Source organism: Phodopus roborovskii, unplaced genomic scaffold, assembly GCF_943737965.1.
Source record: "Phodopus roborovskii unplaced genomic scaffold, PHOROB, whole genome shotgun sequence".
NCBI classification, from domain to species: domain Eukaryota; kingdom Metazoa; phylum Chordata; class Mammalia; order Rodentia; family Cricetidae; genus Phodopus; species Phodopus roborovskii.
Window position 1 is genome coordinate 46,481,085 of NW_026126517.1, and position 17,520 is coordinate 46,498,604.

Consider the following 17,520-nt stretch of genomic DNA (forward strand, 5'->3'; position numbering starts at 1 on the left):
TGGATTGACCTGGGTGCTCACTGCCACTCACCCATGACCTTAAAGGTTAAAGATTCTAAAAGGAATGCTTGTCAATCCCCATTCCCAATGTCCAGACTCCTCCGGGGATAAAGCTTTATCTACTGTTTATACCCATTCATTACAGAGTATACCAATATACACGGGATACCTTAAGAAAATTATAGCTTTATTTTTCCTCAATACAAAGCACAGTTACGGTAAACCATGTTACATTTCTTCAGTATAGAGTATACAAATATACACAGATACCTTAAAATCAATAGTTATATTTTTCCTCAATACACAATTAGGAAATTAGTCTGAGAAGGTTTTTTTGTGAAGGAAACCAGAGGAGTATATACAAAACCAGATGTGCACGTTGGGTTCCCAGTTGCCTAAAGCCTGCCCATCAGAGGGGAGGCGAGGTCTTTAATGGTTTTGGAGTTCAGCTGAGGGATCGTGCTGATCTTCAGGAGTCTGCTGCTGGCATACTTGTTCTTGACAGCCTGCACAAGTCAGATGGGGTTTAGAAATTTCAGGACTGCCCAACATACCTAGTCTAACCTACAAGTGTGAAGGTCTATGGCTGCCATCTCCAGGTAAGACAGCGTGAGGATGCAGAATCCCCAGGCCTCTCCCTTATAACACCCTGCACCAAGCTGTCTCCTCCAACCCCGTTGGTCACACACAGACAGGGAAATAGTTTCAAGATCTGAGGAACAGGCCCTCCTAGCTACCTGAGAGGTTAAGGGCTCTCTGTCCTTGGTGAGTACCACTGGGACTGATAGCACAAACTGGAAAAAGGGCTGGAAAGATGGTTCTACAGTCATGAGCACCAGAGCTGCTCAGAAGGACATGGGTTCAATTTCCAGTGCCCAAAGCCATCTGTATAACTCCACTCCTAGGGAATTAGACACATTCTTCTGGCCTCTATAGGCACAAGGCATGTATGTGATATGCAGACAAAACACCCATAGAACTAAAGGCTCAGTGGTGGTGCACGCCTTTAATCCCAGCATGAGGGAGGCAGAGTCAGGTAGATCTCTTGAGTTCGAGGCAGCCTGGTCTACAGATTGAGTTTCAGGACAGCCAGGGCTACAGAGGAACCCCATTTTGAAAAACAAAAAAGGCAAAAAAAAAAAAAAAAAAAAAAAAGTGCCTGGCAACTTTAGAGCTTCACAAATCCCAGCCACTGTGCCTCCACGGTTCAATCACCAGAACTACATGCCGGCAAGGCCATGCTTTGTTCTTTGTCACTGGGCCCTTAGGGGTATTCTGATATTTTGTGTCCCTGAGGCACAGCACACCCCGCCCCACAGGTCCCTCTCTCTTCTCCATGTTCCTTCACTGAGTAACATCAGCTGGATCTGAGTCCACTAGAGGGGACCCAGTTTTCCCAGACCCATGGCAAACAGCCTTCCCTGCATCCTGTGTGCCTACTCAGGATGCTGATGCGAGCGTGGGAAACCATGGGTGTGCTGGCCAGGTGCCTAGGTTAACCAATTGGTACACTCCACTCCTTAGAGACTATGCTATAAGACCACCATGCTTGCTAGTATCACAATTCCACACACAGCCCAGAATCTGAGGCTTCCCTGCAAGCACTTACAATGAACTTGGTAAGGTTTTCATTGACTGTCACCACGTTCTTGGCCATGTGTTGCATGACTTCCAGAACTTCACTCTCCATGTATCCTGTGTAATACTGTTGCTTTAAATTCTGAAACATAAGCAGAAGCCATGAAGGGCTGGCAAATGCTTCCTTCCTGTCAAAAGAACAACACATGCCACATCTCCCATGGGAGCTGGGCTGGTGGTGCAGGCCTGTATCCCAGAGATTGTGCAAGGCCTAGAAGGATACCTTATTGAAATCCTGTATCAAAGTGATAACAGCTGGAGTAAGGGCCTGGGGTCAACCCCCAAATATGAGTAAAAACAGAAAAAGCAAAACAAAAAGCAGCAGGAAAGTTCTTACCTTGTAAAACCCAGTCCAGCCTAACCACTTCCCCAGCACCAAGCTAGCTTAGGACAGGGCTAGCTTAGGCTCTCAGCTCTAACAGACCAAGTGCTCATGGCATGTTTGAAAGCGGCTGCATGGGTCTGGAGGGTACTCTAAGCGACAAAGCATCCTGCCACACCTTGCTGGGAAAAGGCAGATTGAAACAATTCCCAGAGCAGCACCTGTCTCACAGGCAGGTTGGCAGTACTAGTATAAGCTTGCAAGCCCAGCCATGGCACAATGAAAACTGAGATCTGAGAAGTCAGTGAAATGCATGGCTTGCAGACACGGGCTCCAAATGCAGCCTTCCTTTCTTTCTCAAACTCACCCATTTGCCCTGGCCCAGCACCTTCTGAGATAGGCAGGAAGCAGCAGCTGCGACCTGAGAAGGGTGATAATGCACCATGTCATAGTCGATGAGCGTCAGCTCCATCAGATACTTGGCTAAAGTGTGTTGTTCCACGTCCACCTAGGGGAGAGCAGCATATGAGTGTCCTGAACTTGGTCCACTTCACTCTTACCCTTGTCAAGGACACTCGAGTTCAAACACCCTTCTCAAGGACACCCTTGTCCAGGAGGATGCACCAAATTCAGGACACCCTTGTCAAAGATACCCCGAGTTAAGCACCAGATGCTCCCTAAAGAAGCTTTCTCTGAGATGTTTTGGGGGGAGACAGAGCAAGCCAACTTTCCCAGAGACAGGGCACTCACCTCCCCAGCTTTTGAGGCTCGCCTTAAGAAGTGGAGAGGCAAAGGCCGGCCCAATTCAAATTTCAGCTCTTTCAAAATCATAGTCTCCATTTCTCGGATTTGGGAACTGGTGTAAGCATTGTCTGTGATATAAACAAAGTCTTCGATATTTGGAGAAAACATCTCCTCGTATTTGGAAGCCAAGAGCAGAGCCGTGATCCCAACCAGCTGCAGCTTCTTCCGGCAGACCGGCTGAGCCTGATTGGAAACAACCACACCTGGAGTCACCATTGACCAGATTGGCATGACTGACTGGCGCTCTAGCATCTACACATGGGAAGAGAGCAGCAAGCCTCAAAGTTGTCCTCTCACCTCCACAGAGGCTGCACACACAAGAAAGGGACATTTCTGGGGTTTCGTTGTTTTTGGTTTGAGACAGGGTTTTTCTGTGTAGCTTTGAAACCTGTCCTGGCACTCACTCTGTAGACCAGGCTGGCCTCAAACTCAAAGAGATCCTCCTGTTTCTGCCTCCCAAGTGCTGGGATTAAAGGAACTGGAGTCACAGACAGTTGTAAGCTGCCACATGGGTGCTGGAAATTGAACCCTGACCCTCTGGAAGAGCAGTCAGTGCCCTTAACCATCTCTCCAGCTCCTTTAGTTTTTCTTTTTTTAACTGGAACTTTGCTTTTTTTTTTTTTTAAACTCCTGCTTTCATTACTGGAAGTCTACACACAAAATAACAGCCTTTCCCTGCCCAATGCCTACACTGAGAACCACACAATCCATCAGTTAGGATTCGAAAATGTCTCACAGCCATTATTTTAAGTGGTAATTATCACCACTTAGGGCAGAATCTGTATTTGACCTGGCCATATATTATGAGTATTGATTTTTAAGTCAGTCTTGGTATGCAAGGGTGCTTTGATGGATAACACCCTAGTTGTTTTCTTTCTTTTTTTTTTAAGATTTACTTTATGTCTGTGAGTGCTCTAGCTTTATGTATACCTTTATGCTAGAAGAGGGCATCAGATCCTATTACAGATGGTTGTGAGCCACCATGTGGTTGCTGGGAATTGAACTCAGAACCTCTGGAAGAGCAGTCAGTCAGTGCTCTCAACCACTGAGCCATCTCTCCAGCCCCACCCTGGTTAGGCAATTGCAGTTCTCTGGCGTTTCAGCTAGGCTGCACTCACCTGCAGGTACCGGTCCATGATGGCAATGCACATGTACAGAGTTTCCTGCAGAAGCCTAAACTTGGAATGGACTTGGACCAGCCAGTCCACCAGGATGGCACGCATTCGTCCATTTATATCTCTTCCATCTAAGAAGTGAGGGTTGATGGATTGCAGAACCTGTTGGTACAATTCAAAAGTTTCACAAGTTGATATCATTTCCTCCCCACATGCCCGATAAAGTCTGCATTGCTAGTCGTGCAACCCAAACATAGAGACCTGCCTACCTCAAGCTGCCTGAGATACTGGTAGATATCCTTCACGTAGTCACTGCAGAGCTGAGGGTTTTCCCAGTCTTCGTTATCTATATCCTCAATCTTGCAGAGCAGAGCATCAGAGAAAGCTTGGCAGAGGTTCTCTTCCTTCATGGAGACATCCTCAGGGGCAGGAGAAGGATCCTACACCAAGTGGAAGACTTGACTTACTGGAGAGCCTAGCCCTGCATCCCACACACTGTTTACACCGAGATGGCTTGTCTTGTCTCCCTGATGAGCGTCTGTGTATTTAGCTAGCTTTGTTCACACAGTAGGTGCTTACTAATGAATGAGTGACCCCTGAGGTCAGAGGGCACTGAACACTGATAGCTCCCTGGCAGCAATCTCTCCTGCAATCATGTTTTCACTCTTCCATTACTTCCTTCTAAATTTAGACTGTGGCAGAAGGGCTTATTCCAGTCTGTGAATAAGCATTCGATGACCAAGGCTTAGCAGAGCTGAGGCCTGGATCATGACAGGGTGGTTCTTCATAAACTCACATGAATTAAAAAGTTATGTGACTCAAACACTTTTTTTCTTCTTTCTTTCTTTCTTTTTTTTTTTTTTTTTTTTTTTGAGACAGAGCTTCTCTGTGTAGCCCTGGCTGTCCTAGAACTCACTTTGTAGAACAGGCTGGCCTGGAACTCACAGAGATCTGTCTGCCTCTGCTTCCTAAGTGCTAGGTTTAACCATGGCCTGGATCAAACAAATATTTCATAAGGAAATATAAACCATTATTTGAAAAAGAATAAGTGGCCCTTCTCAAAGTGCCTAATGGGACTTACTTCTAGACCACAAGAATACTACTAAAGGAATAATACAAAACCAGAGCACAGCCCTGCCATCTAGCAAGTGTAAAAGCTGGAGGTGCTGACTTAGGCCTGCAGTCTCAGCTCAAGGGAGGCTGAGCTAGGATAGCCAGGAACTAGACTAGAGTTCCAGGTTAACCGAGCTGGAGTGAGAAAATGATTCAAAAAATACGAAAAAATTAAACCAAACCCACACAGGGAAGGTTAATAATTTCTAGTCTTAAGAGCAGGAAACAATGAGTGGAAGGGAAGAGGCAGTTTAAAACATGATATGCCTTTTAAGGGATATATGAAGGTCCAGACCAACGAAGGCTAAGCAGGGATGCCTGCCACTCATTCAGAACTTACAAACCTCAGAGAAGTAGACTGAATGAGATTCAAATCCTGGAAAGAGTGAACCCTTCCAAGGATGCCATAACTGTTAAGACATTTCCCTAAGTGCCACAGGCCCACTGTGCCATCCTCTGAACAGTGTCTGCTGCAGAGTTTAAATAAATGAAGCCAGATGAGGTGCCAAGAGGATCAGTGCTTAAGCCAGCCTGGGCTACACAGTGGGAGCCTGTCGCTAAAATTTGGTGGTGGTAGTTCACAGTAGTAGAGAATATTCAGACAACAAGGATGGTGACAGGTACTGTATCACCTCACCTGTGTGACCTGAAAACTCAGATCTCACTCAGAGCTGGTGGAATGGTTATCAGACGGCTGGGAGCAAGGGTCAGTGGGCTCTAAGTCAAGGGAGTCAGAGGTATGCTACTGCATAGCAGGGCAACAACAGAGAGTAACTACGCTGCTAACCAAGGCCACACCACACTGAAAATCTCTCTGGTTTTTTTTTTTTTTTTTTTTTTTTTTTTGAGAAAGGGTTTCTCTGTGTAACAGCTCTGGCTGTTCAGGAACTTGATTTGTAGACCAGGCTGGTCTCGAACTCACAGAGATCCACCAGCCTCTGCCTCCCAAGTGTTGGGATTAAAGGCAGGCGCCACCACTTCTTGCTAAAGCTTCTCCATTTTAGGTGAACACTGATAAGTCATGAAACTAAAGTACTCTGGCTTCCAGAGCTAAAGCAACTTGTTTTTCTAGTTTCCTGACCTCCCCACTGACCCAGCACTCACCTTGTCTCTATGGCCACCCTCAGCAATGGCCAACTGCAGACAAAAAAGGAAGACTGCTAGTCCCTTTCTGCCCTACAGCTGCCCCCATCCTGTAAGCCAAAATTTTGGGTCCCGATTCGTACAGCAGATACCCCTCGACAGGTCCGTTCCTGAATACAGCCTATGCTGTTCCTGAGTGGCTGTCCCTCTGTCTTTCCTTCAGAGCTGCCTCACAATGTGCTGCACAGTCTCCAAAGCTTAGGGGAAAGAAGGACTCCGAACGTCCGTCTCACCATTAAGAATGGTCCAGGAGATAAATGTTAAACTTCATTTTCCTGGTGTGTGTGTGTCTGTTATGCACCAGTTAAAAAATAAAAAATATGACGAACAAAATTTAAACATCATTAGCTAGGGTCAGCAACTCAACATTTGGCCTTAAAAATGAATTATTAAGAGTAATATGCAAATTATAACCTTCAAACTAGACAAAGAAGCCTATTGGTTGTCACAGACAACTGAAAGGCCAATCAGAAGCTGAGGACAGATGTGCCCTCTGACTTAAGGAGCCTCTAATTCGGAAGGGTGGAGGACTTCGTGCATGGGGACTGTCAGAAGGACGAGCACAGGGTGCACTCAGGTTTTGACAGTGGTTCCTACGCTGCCTTGCTCTGTTTCCTTTTTCTCTGACAAAGGGTCTTCCTGTGAAGCACCATGCTGCCCTGCCCAGTGCTCAGCAATAGAGTAGCCCAGGCAGGAATAGCTCCATGAAGAACCTCTCCAACTCCCAACATCGGATGACCTGTCACAGTGAACATGACACTCATTCACTCACAGCAAGGTAGTGTGGAAACAGAACCTTTATTGAGACTCTTCAGGAACATGGGACTTGGCACCAGGAGACTTAGCTCTAAGCACTCGTCTACCCGTTTCCCTGTCTGTAGTTGTTTCTTGCGAATTTTGTTCCTTTCATTTAAATGGCCAATAGCACTGCAGGTTTTATTTATTCACTTTCTCCTGCCCTTCTTTTGAGACAAGGTCTCATGTACCCCAGGCTGACCTTAAACTCCATGACTTAGAACCGATCCTCCAGCCCAAGCCTCCCAGAGCTGGGATAAATGCCTCCACACACTCTTCCCGTGAATCGATGGACTTCCCAACCAGACTCTTAGCTTCCCGGTCTGCCTGAGCCCTATGAAACTTGCTTGCCCCATGCAACAAATACTCTTCTTTTTTCAAACTATTCAATATTTACTGCGGCCTTACAGCACTGCAGAAAACAAACAAGCAAACAAACCTACTGGGGTTCCCGTTCCCCCAAATGCTGTGTGAGAACTGCTGTGAATGCTTGACTTAAGTCTCAGCCATATGAGAAGTTCCCCCACCAGGCTCACACAGCTAGGATTCCGGGAATATCTGCTTTCGTGGACACAGGGCTCAACAGCTTCCTTGGGAAGTCACTGGAACCCTATGCTCCATTGGTGTGCGCGCAGCTCCAGGGACTGTCTGTAAAGTGGCAGCAAATAGGGCAGGTAACAGACAGTGCCAGGCACAGGGAGGGCTCGCGCTCGCCTGCCAGAGGCGGGGCTCTACTACCTACAGTGGACGTGATGGCACCTTTGCTACTGTCATTCTCAATCAGTGTGAGTGGGAGTAACTAATGGCTCCGTAATCCCTGGTAACTTCTAAAGTCACAGGATCCAGCAACTCCTCTAACCATACAGTGGCATTTTAAAGATTATTATGTGTATGTATGTATGGGGAGGGGTGCACATGAGTGAGTGCTAGTGCCCACAGCGGCCAGAAGAGGGCTCTGGCTGAATCCCCTAAAGCTGAAGTTATATGAGCCACCCAACACAAGTGCTGGGAACCAAGTCCTCCAGTCCTCTGTAAGAGTAGCATGTGCTCATAACCAGTCATCTCTTTAGCCCCTCAAAGTGATTTTACATGGACTGAGCTCTTAGCCCATGTTTTGTCTGAAACAGGTGGGCTCGATTTTGTTAGGAAACAAAGAAAAAGCAGCCAGCCATAGAATAAAGGAAACCAGAAAGAGGGGAGCATTTCTTCCTTCTTTTGTAAAAGCTCTTATTTTTTTAATGTTGAGGATTGAACCTTGGGCCTCTTACATGCTAAGCACAGCATCTACATCTGAGCTATCACCATCTTGATTTAGATCCCTTTCTTCTTTGCTTCAGTTTTATGTGAAAGCCTGAATTATTTGTTTATTTATATATTTTGAGATATGCCCTGGGCTGGCCTTGAACTTTGATCCTCCTGCTAGGATTACAGATGGCCACATGCAGGGGCACTGAACTTAGGGCTTCATGTGTAAAAGCAAACACTCTACCAACACTATACTTCCCTTGCCCCTGAAGCCTGAAATTCTTAAAAATCAATATTCAAAAATGAAACTACCATTAATATTTTATATAAATGCATGCTTTTAAAAGCAAATCTGAGCCAGGTGGAGGTGGTGCACACCTTCAATTCCAGCACATGGGAGGCAGAGACAGCCAGGGCTACATAATAGGAAACCCTGTCTTGAAACACTGCCCCCAACCAAAAAAGGGCAAATCTGATTTTACACAGTACATAATCTTATAATCTGATTTTGTCACTTAAGGTCCCAAACATTTCAGCATTTTTAAATGCTGTACTAATTCATATTTATGGCTGCATAGTACCTCATTAAATACATTGAATGGCTCTCCCAGTTAAGATCATTTCTGTCCCGTATTCATTGGCCAGGCATGGTCACACATGCCTATAATTCCAGCACTTGTGAGGGAGAATACTCTGGTTTAAGGTCAGCCTGAGCTACAGTGAAAGACCCTGAAAGAGAGGGGTGAGGGAGGGAGGAGAGAGATGTTTCCTATGAGATGGTTCAGTGGGTAAAGGCACTTGCTGCCACCCTAACCCTGAGACTCACATGAAGGAGAAAAGCAATTCTGTAAAGTTGCTCTGACCTCCAAATGTGCAGGCAAATTCAGAGAAGTCTCACACACACACACACACACACACACACACACACACACACACACACACACACAGAGAGAGAGAGAGAGAGAGAGCACAGAGATAAAATCCAGGCACTAATGCCTACTATTACAATTGCAACTTTCTTCCTAACTTTATCTCCTGCTTCCTCGGACAAGCTTCAGACTATCGTGGGCCTGCAGACTCCTTGACCACAGGATTATGTCTGATTACATACAAGTCTATTGCATCTTGGCACCGTGCTGTTGCTGTTGCCCTTTATCACTAAAAAGGCACAGTCTTAAGTTAACTTACTATTGCTGCGATAAGACACCACGACCAAGGCAGCTTACAGAAACATTTAACTTGGGTCTCATAGTTGCAGAGGGTTAAAACCTATGACCGTCATGTCAACAGGCAGGCATGGTGCTAGAGTAGTAGCTGAGAATCTACATGTTGGAAATGGTGTGAACTTCTGCAATCGTAAAGCCTACCCCTAGTTACAACACCTCCTTCCACAGGTCACACCTCCTAATCTTTCCCAACAGTTCCACCAACTGGGAACGAAGTATTCAAATATATGTGCTTATGGGAACCATTCTCATCCAACCAAACTCACACAGGCACCTTTGCCTGTCAAGTTTTTTTCAGAATCAGCACTGAAGCTGGGAAGATGGCTCAGTTGGTAGTGCTTGCCCAAGTTTGAGCCCCAGAATCCAAATCGGTATAAAAAAGAGCAGTGGGGGCATGTGCTATGGAGCCTGAGACACACAAATCTTAGAGGCCTCACTTTGGATGAGTTCTTAGGCAGTGATAGACCCTGCAAGGAAGAAAAGGAAAAAAGTCAGGCCTGACGTGATGATGCATGCCTTTAATCCCAGTACTCAGAGGCAGACAGTTTTATGAGCTCCAAACCAGCTGAGGCTATAGTGTGACCAAAAAAAAAAAAAAAAGAAAAAAAAAGGTGCATGCCACCTGAGGGACAGCATCTAAGATTGTCCTCTGACCTACACACACACACACAAACACACACACACACGTCTGAGGACCAAGTAGCCCTGGGCCACTGAATCCCTTAGAATCTGTGTCCTCCTTGAGGTGTCTTCCACAGACTGAGGGAAACCCCAGCCATCTGACACTGCAATGCCTGAGGTCATTAGTGACACCCCGTAAGATTGCTAACATTGTTTCTTGGAATATATGTCCCTCCTAGATATGCTTCCTGAAGCAAGAGATTTCTAGAACCTTAACACAACTGGATGTGGACAGTAAGTGTTCAACCTAGGTATTTCTCCAATATGTGTGAAGTTTCAATCATACACACACACACACACACACACACACACACACACACAGAGAGAGAGAGAGAGAGAGAGAGAGAGAGAGAGAGAGAGAGGATGAAATGTTTATTGCTATATCTTGGCACTCAAACAATGTCTTTCTCATAGTAATTATATATGAGAGCCATGCTTACACTTGAACTTATGGGAAATGGGTAAGCCACCAGGTCCCTTAGCATTCTAAGTCCAGCTGAGCTACACAGTTATAGCGACTACTATTAATCAATGGAGAATTATGGGATTACTATCAGGTGGTGGTGGCTCACACCTTTGATCCTAGGATTTGGGAGGCAGAGACAGGTGGATGTCTGTGAGTTCAAGGCCAGCCTGGTCTACAAAGCAAGTTCCAGGACAGTCAGGACTACACAGAGAAACCCTGTCTCAAAACACCAAAAAGAATTATGGGATTACCTTATTTTTATGTGAGTTTGACTTCAGAGTGTTAGGAAGGTCATTCCTACTGTGTAGTACTTTAAGATGACTCAGCGGTTCCCAGCACTGTATCCTCTCCCCAAGGGCCCTGGTTTGTTCCCAGCACCCACACATCAGCTTACAACCATCTGTGACTTCAGTTACAGGGATCCTATGTCTTCTTTTTTGCCTCTTAGGGCACCATACTCGAAGATGGAACACAAACATACACATAGGCAAAATACCCATACTTGTATCATTAAAATTAGAGAATTTGCAGGCAGGCAGGTAAGTTCAGGGTCTCCCACCTTTGGAGCCAGTGTTTCCATCTGTACCGGTTTCACAGAAGCTGTAGGTTTCGGCTGTTTGTTGACATTGGTCACTTTGGTGGGCTGAACTGGTATTTTGGTGTTCTGAGGTTTCTATAAGGGAAAAGAACAGTGAGCAGGGTGGCAACCAGCGCAGCCTTTACAATGTGGCTCTCCACATGTCACCTCGCCTTTGTTACCTTAGCCACTGGAGCTGCTCTGGTTCTAACTTTATTTCCAATTTCTTCTAAAACTGCCCGCCGGATAGTCACATGGCTCTTAGCTTTAGGATTAACTCCTGTGTCAATATTCTTCAAATCACTGGACACCTTAAAACAAAACAAAAAACCACAGCCGACAACAAATAAGGACACAAACAAAAGAAATTAAAACACAGGGAAAATGAAAAATACCTATCTACCTAATCAGATATTCCACTTCAAAGAACTGCTCTGTGAAAGGCGAATATACTGACATCTATTTATAAAGGGGAAAGTGGAAAAGGAGATGGCTATCACCAGTTAAGAGCATTGTCTGCTCCTGCAGTGGACAACCCCAGCATCCATCCACAGGGGCGCTTACAACTGCCTGTAATGCCAGTTCCAAGAGATCTGACACCCTCTTCTGGCTCCTGAGAGTACTGACCATACATGGTATATACTATTTTCATGCACATAAATTTTTCTTGTTTTGGTTTTTCGAGATAGGGTTTCTCTTTGTAACAGCCTTAGCTGACCTGGAACTAGCTCTGTAGACCAGGCTGGCCTCAAACTTACAGAGATTCACCTGCCTCTGCCTCCCAAGTGCTGGGAGTAAAGGCATACACCACCACCACCTAGCTAAAAGCTTAATTTTTTTGTTTGTTTGTTTTGAGACAGTGTTTCTCTGTGTAACTGCCCTGGCTGTCCTGGAACTCATTCTGTACACCAGGCTGGTCTCAAACCCACAGAGATCTGCCTGTCTGAGTGTGCATCACCACACCCAGTGTGCACTGGTGTTTTGCATGCATTGGTGTTTTGTCTGAATGTATGTCTGTGTCTGATCTTGGAATTCAAAAAGTTGTGAGCTACCATGTGGGTGCTGGGAACTGAACCCTGGTCGTCTGGAAGAGCAGTCAGTGCTTTTTAACAATTATGCTATCTCTCCAGTCCCCCAAAAGCTTACATTTTTAAAGGAAAAAGGTACATTTTAGGGAAATTTAAAAATGCTACTTGAAGGATCACTCTAAAATTAGGCAATCGCCCACCTACCTTACCTACAAAACAAAGATCTCCCTATTGATTTTATGCATTGTTTTGCACATTCAAGCAGTCTTTATGAGATCTCAAAGTTTCACCTCAGTGATTATTTCTCATAAACAGCTGTGTCTCTTGCTAAGAGATCCTTGTAGGTTGTCTTTTAGTAAGAAACCTCCCTTCACAGAGTATATCCGTAATGATAAGGAGCGTTGATGTCAATAGTTAATAATGGGTCAGGTTCTTTAAAACTCTCAGACCCATAGTAGCTTTCATTATGATACCAATCAAAGCATAAGAAATGGACCTACAGAAACACAACTTTTGATAGCACAGCCTCTCTCAAATTAAGGATACTTAGAATGAAACAGGATGCGCAAAATAATTTTACCTCAAGTTTTGGGAGACTTAGAATTGTATGAAAAAAAAAATAGTGTCAATTGGCTGTAACTGGCTTTTCCAGAACACAGTTAAAAAACAAGACTTGCTAATCATAGCCCAAAGTTTACTCTGTTGTAAAAGTAATAAATACTTCATGAGGGAAACAATGAATTCCCTGAGAGTTAGAGGGTCCCTAATTCTAAAATACCTCCCAACTGGGGGGTTTTCAGCTGACTTATCAAGATAAGCCAGGCAAAACCATAGCCTACCACAAGTATTAAATAACTTGAAAGGACCAACTAGACAAAAATTACTTGTTAGTAGGAGTTAGATCTACAAGACCCAATCCCTAACTGTTTATTATTATTGTTTAGTTTAGATTTGGATTCAACAAGCCACAAAGTTGAATCTTTCTTGCCAGCACCCCACTGCTAATTTCAAAATGTGTTTTAAAGTTCAAGGTCTTATTAGTTAAAGTCTGGTGGAGGAATTGGCAGCTTTTAATCAGCCAGGACAATGGCAGACAGCTGCGTGGGCCCTCTAGTTTTCAACAAAAGGAAAGTAGACCCAGGTACAATTCCAGCCTAAAAGCTAGTAACACTTTCATTCTCAAAAAAACGAATTTGGACGTTTTCCCCACCATCTGCAATACTGAGGTCCAAGTTTTGTACTTTTCCTATTGCACTCGGGTGGGTTTTTTGCCTTTATTTTGTTAGTGTTTTGTTTTGTTTCTAAGAGGACAAACCTACACTATCATGAACGTGGCCTGGAAGGCAGTGTGCAGACGCCAATGGGAAGTTAACACAAAGCAAACCGTGAAAAATAAAGTAAAGCAATGGTACTGAACGGCTTCCCGGTTCCTCCCGGTCCTCATACCCAGCGCAGCGCAGTGAGTGACAGGGATAGGGGACCCCAGGCCTTTGCTTCTAGACAGCTCTGTCCGGGTCTTAGCGGCAGCCTCCCGGGCCACCGAGTAGGGCAGGGCACCGTAGCTCGGGCGCACTCACCGTCGGGCGTCGGAGCAGCGCCATGAGGGCCGCGCTGGGACGTACGGACTCAGCGCAGCCACCCGAGTCCGCGGCGCCGTTGGGCGACTCAGGATCTCGCTGCTTCCCCACTCCACGGCCCAGTTGCTGATTCAAATACCGCGCCGCTCGCGCCCCATTGGGCTGCCGCACGCACGGCGCGCTCTTCCTATTGGCTAGGCTAGGAGGCCTCCCTGCACTCTGATTGGCTGTTTACTTGTCATAGCAACCAGCGAGGCCGCAGGGCTTTGTTTCCTTGCCTACAGTTTTATTTTTAAATCCTAGTCCCTGAGATAAACAAAATAATTTTCCTCCCACTGGAAAAGCAAATCTGGATTTTCACACACACAAAAAGTTCACCTACGGACAGATGTCTTTAGAAGTTTGCTCTGGGAGGGTAGAAGTGAGCACTAGGGAACATTCTGGAAATGCTACTTCTGACCTTGCTTCCTCTTCCGGAAACCTCTAGTTGGGAGTTTGGATTGGGTTCGTCTGGGGAATAGAGCTTTTGTCTCTAGGTAGTTCAGGGTTACATGATGACTGAGAATCGAACGTGTGCTACATTATGGCCTTCCTACGGATCCCCAGCAGAGGCACAAATCAAACTAAAAGTGACAAATGACAGGGTAATAATGTGTACAAGGTTTCTACAAGGAAAACAAGGTGTATCCCAAGTTGTGAACAGTGAGAGAAGCAGCTAAAGAAGGGAATATTACCCTGGTGGAGAGAAGGTGGTCAAGACAGAAAAAGACAGAAGGGGGGGGGGGGCTCTTAGTGGTATGATGCATGTGCAAAGCTCTGAAGATGAGTTTTCAGCACAGAGTGAAGAAAATCAAAACACTGAAGCCGGGCAGTGCTGGTGTATGCCTTTAATCCCAGCACTCGAGAGTTCGAGGCTAGCTTGGTCTACAAAGTGAGTTTTAGGACAGCCATAACTATACACAGAGAGGCCCCAGTCTTGAAAAACAAACAAGCGATCAAGCAACACAGAAAACGGTCCAGTGCCCAAAGGCAGCAAAACGATGGGAGAGCCAGCGACACTTGACTCACATCAGGCTTCCCCATTACTCTGTTGTTTTAATTCAAGTCTCTTCTACTTGGGAAATACAAACACTGGTTGGAGAGCCTGAACAAAGGCTAACCGATCGGGATAGATCCTCCCCTTTTACCCAAATCCATTGCAGTATATCTGACATTTCCAATCTGAGTCTAAAGTCAGGAAGAACCACTGTCTCTCCCACCTGGAAAACAGGCTGGTGGAATTGTCCCTCACTCTAAATCACACAAGGATATGGGGTTCAAAGGAACAGAAGTATCTATTTATATTCCATTAATTTCTTTCTCTTACCTGCTTTAGGAAATGCAAGTTTTGTGGCTGCTGACTCCTCTGGCCATCATCCTTGACATAAAAGATGTCACAAACAGCCTTCTCTTTCTGCCAAGTTTTGGGTTGTGTTGAGGAAGAAAATGTGCTCAGTAGTTTCAACTATGGCTCATGCCAGTAATCGCAGCTTCTTGGGAGGGCTAAGACCCCCTTAAGCTCATGATTTTAGTACAGGCTTGGCAACAGTGAGACCCCCATCTCTAAATGAAAGAAGTCATTTTAACAAAACAATGGGCTTTGCCTTAAATTACTGTGATCAACTTTATAACAGGGTCTCTTTATCTCGGGCTGGCTTACAACTTTCTATGTAGTTGAGGGTGACCACGAATTTCTAATCCTCCTGCCTCTACTTCTTGAGTGGGATTACAGGCATACACTACCACACCCAGTTTACATGGTCAGAAGCCAGGGCTTCCTGATTGTTAGGGACTCTACCATCTGAGCTACCTAGCCAGTCTCTACTGTGTTAGATTTAAAGTGGCCAAATTGTGTTGGTTTGGGTCCTTCTACCCTCTTAGCTAGCCTTGATAAATCTCTTGGCCAACAGGATGACAAAATAGATGGCACTTCAGCTCCAGACTTATATCTAAGGAGGCCTGGCAGTTTTAGGATTCCTGACCCAGTGTGTAAGTCTATTCCAGTAGCACTCCCAGGTTGAATGCAGCCACAGGAAAGTCAGACTCCATTAGCCCTACCTAAATTGAGCATCTGTGAGCAAATAAAAGTGCCTAAATGATGGGGGATGTCCTTCTATATGCTGTGAATGTTTCTCTTACTAGCTGGTGAATAAATGTTGATTGGCCAGCAATCACGAGGGAAATACAGGTGGGGCTACCAGACCAGGAATGCTGGGAAGAGGAACACAGAGAGTCAGGAGAGAGATTCCATGTAGCCACCAAAGGAGTTACATGCCGGAGCATTTACAGGTAAGCCACAGCCTCATGGCAATACATAGTTTAATAGAAATGGGTTAAATGATTCAGAGAGTTAGAAAATAAGAAGCCTGAGCCACTGGCCAAACAGTTTATAATTAATAGAAGCCTCTGTGTATTTATTTGGAACTAAGCAGCTGCAGGAGCAGGAAGGAGAAATTCCGTCTTCACCTGAAGCCACATATTGTGGTAGTTTGTCACTAAATAAAAGATATACTTATCTGGAGTATTTCTGTGACCTACAATAAGCCTTTAGTTTTATGCCATCTATATGTTCTTGTCTTCTCTCATAGGGCCACAATTTAGCAAATGAACATACTCTAGTGGTTGGGACACAGGATCTCTTTAAAATCTGAACTCTAAATGCTGTCTTGGTATGTGATTGATTGAATGGAAAAACTGAATGCATTTGATCGAGTCTCGAGTGCATATTTATCCAACACAGAAGCAAGAATCTGATGTAACTGGGAACCCTGAGAAGTGCTGACACCAGCTAGAAGGAATATTCACCTACAAAAGACAGTATGTCCAGAGCCAGGCCTTGGCAAGAAACCTACATTTAAAACACTAGATAGACAAAATGGCATGGCTCTGGCTAACAGGAAGCAACTGGAGAGGGGACCCAATTGTGACTTATGGCCTCTATACACTCAATCATACCACCACGTACAAAATATAATTCTACAGCAGAGGACATCAATTCCCACCTTCAGCAGTAGCTGGATAAGACATAGTATTAAGCAGTGCCTCTGCACACTGCTGCTCTGCAGTGTAAAGCAAAACGCACACAGACTAGAATCTTCTGCGGCCATAGATCAGAAGAAAACTAATGCCCTTGTGAATGCCAAAGAGGACTGTTTCTGCCCATTTAGTGACTAGCTGCTTGATGGAGATATGTTAGCAGCATCTCATGATACTGTATTTGCTTTGGAAGGCCAAACATTTTGGGATTTAAAGTGATAATTTATATTATTTTTTTAAGAGGAGAGATGGATGTCTGAGTTTGAGGCCTGGTCTACATAATGAGTTTCAAGCCAGGGCTTGAGACCCTGTCTCAAAAAAAAAAAAAAAAAAAAAAAAAAAAAAAAATCAGTACTAATTATAAACAAGGCGACAAGTATGTATCTAAACCACATATAATGTGTGTGAGAGAGATAGCTAAGCTTTTTTTTTTTTTTTTTTTTTTATGCTCTGAAAAACACTAGAGGGCCCCATAGCATGGAACTCTCTCCATTTTAACTTAAAAAAAAAAAAAAAAATGTGTATGGCAGTGGTGGTGTATGCCTAATAGTAGTACTCAGTCAGCCAGCTTGGTCTATACAGCAAGGTCCAGGATAACCAAGCCACACTGAGAAATCCTGTCTTGAAAAAACAAATAAACAAGATATGCATGTATGTATGTTCATGTGGGTGTGTACATATGAGTGTGGGTTCCTGCAGAGGCCAAAGGTGTGGA

General features: G+C 44.9%; 1 protein-coding gene across 1 annotated transcript; it reads right to left on the minus strand.

Moving 5' to 3' along the window:
- Positions 1–175: 175 nt before the first annotated feature.
- Positions 176–13,896, minus strand: Ccnb2 (cyclin B2). The gene is made up of 9 exons (XM_051197889.1): positions 13,731–13,896; positions 11,308–11,436; positions 11,108–11,221; positions 4,149–4,319; positions 3,883–4,041; positions 2,711–2,947; positions 2,328–2,468; positions 1,610–1,720; positions 176–506 (listed from the first exon to the last, which is right to left on the minus strand). The coding sequence occupies exons 1-9, from the start codon at positions 13,752–13,754 to the stop codon at positions 396–398; spliced, it is 1,197 nt and encodes a 398-aa protein (XP_051053846.1). The 5' UTR covers positions 13,755–13,896; the 3' UTR covers positions 176–395.
- Positions 13,897–17,520: the final 3,624 nt, after the last annotated feature.

Coding starts and splice junctions, on each gene's coding strand:
- Ccnb2 (XM_051197889.1), bottom strand. CDS start 13,754: ATGGCGCTGCTCCGACGCCCGACG. Junction 11,437..13,730: donor CGCTGCTCCGACGCCCGACG/GTGAGTGCGCCC, acceptor TTTTGTTTTAAG/GTGTCCAGTGATTTGAAGAA. Junction 4,320..11,107: donor TGGAAACACTGGCTCCAAAG/GTGGGAGACCCT, acceptor CACTTGGTGTAG/GATCCTTCTCCTGCCCCTGA.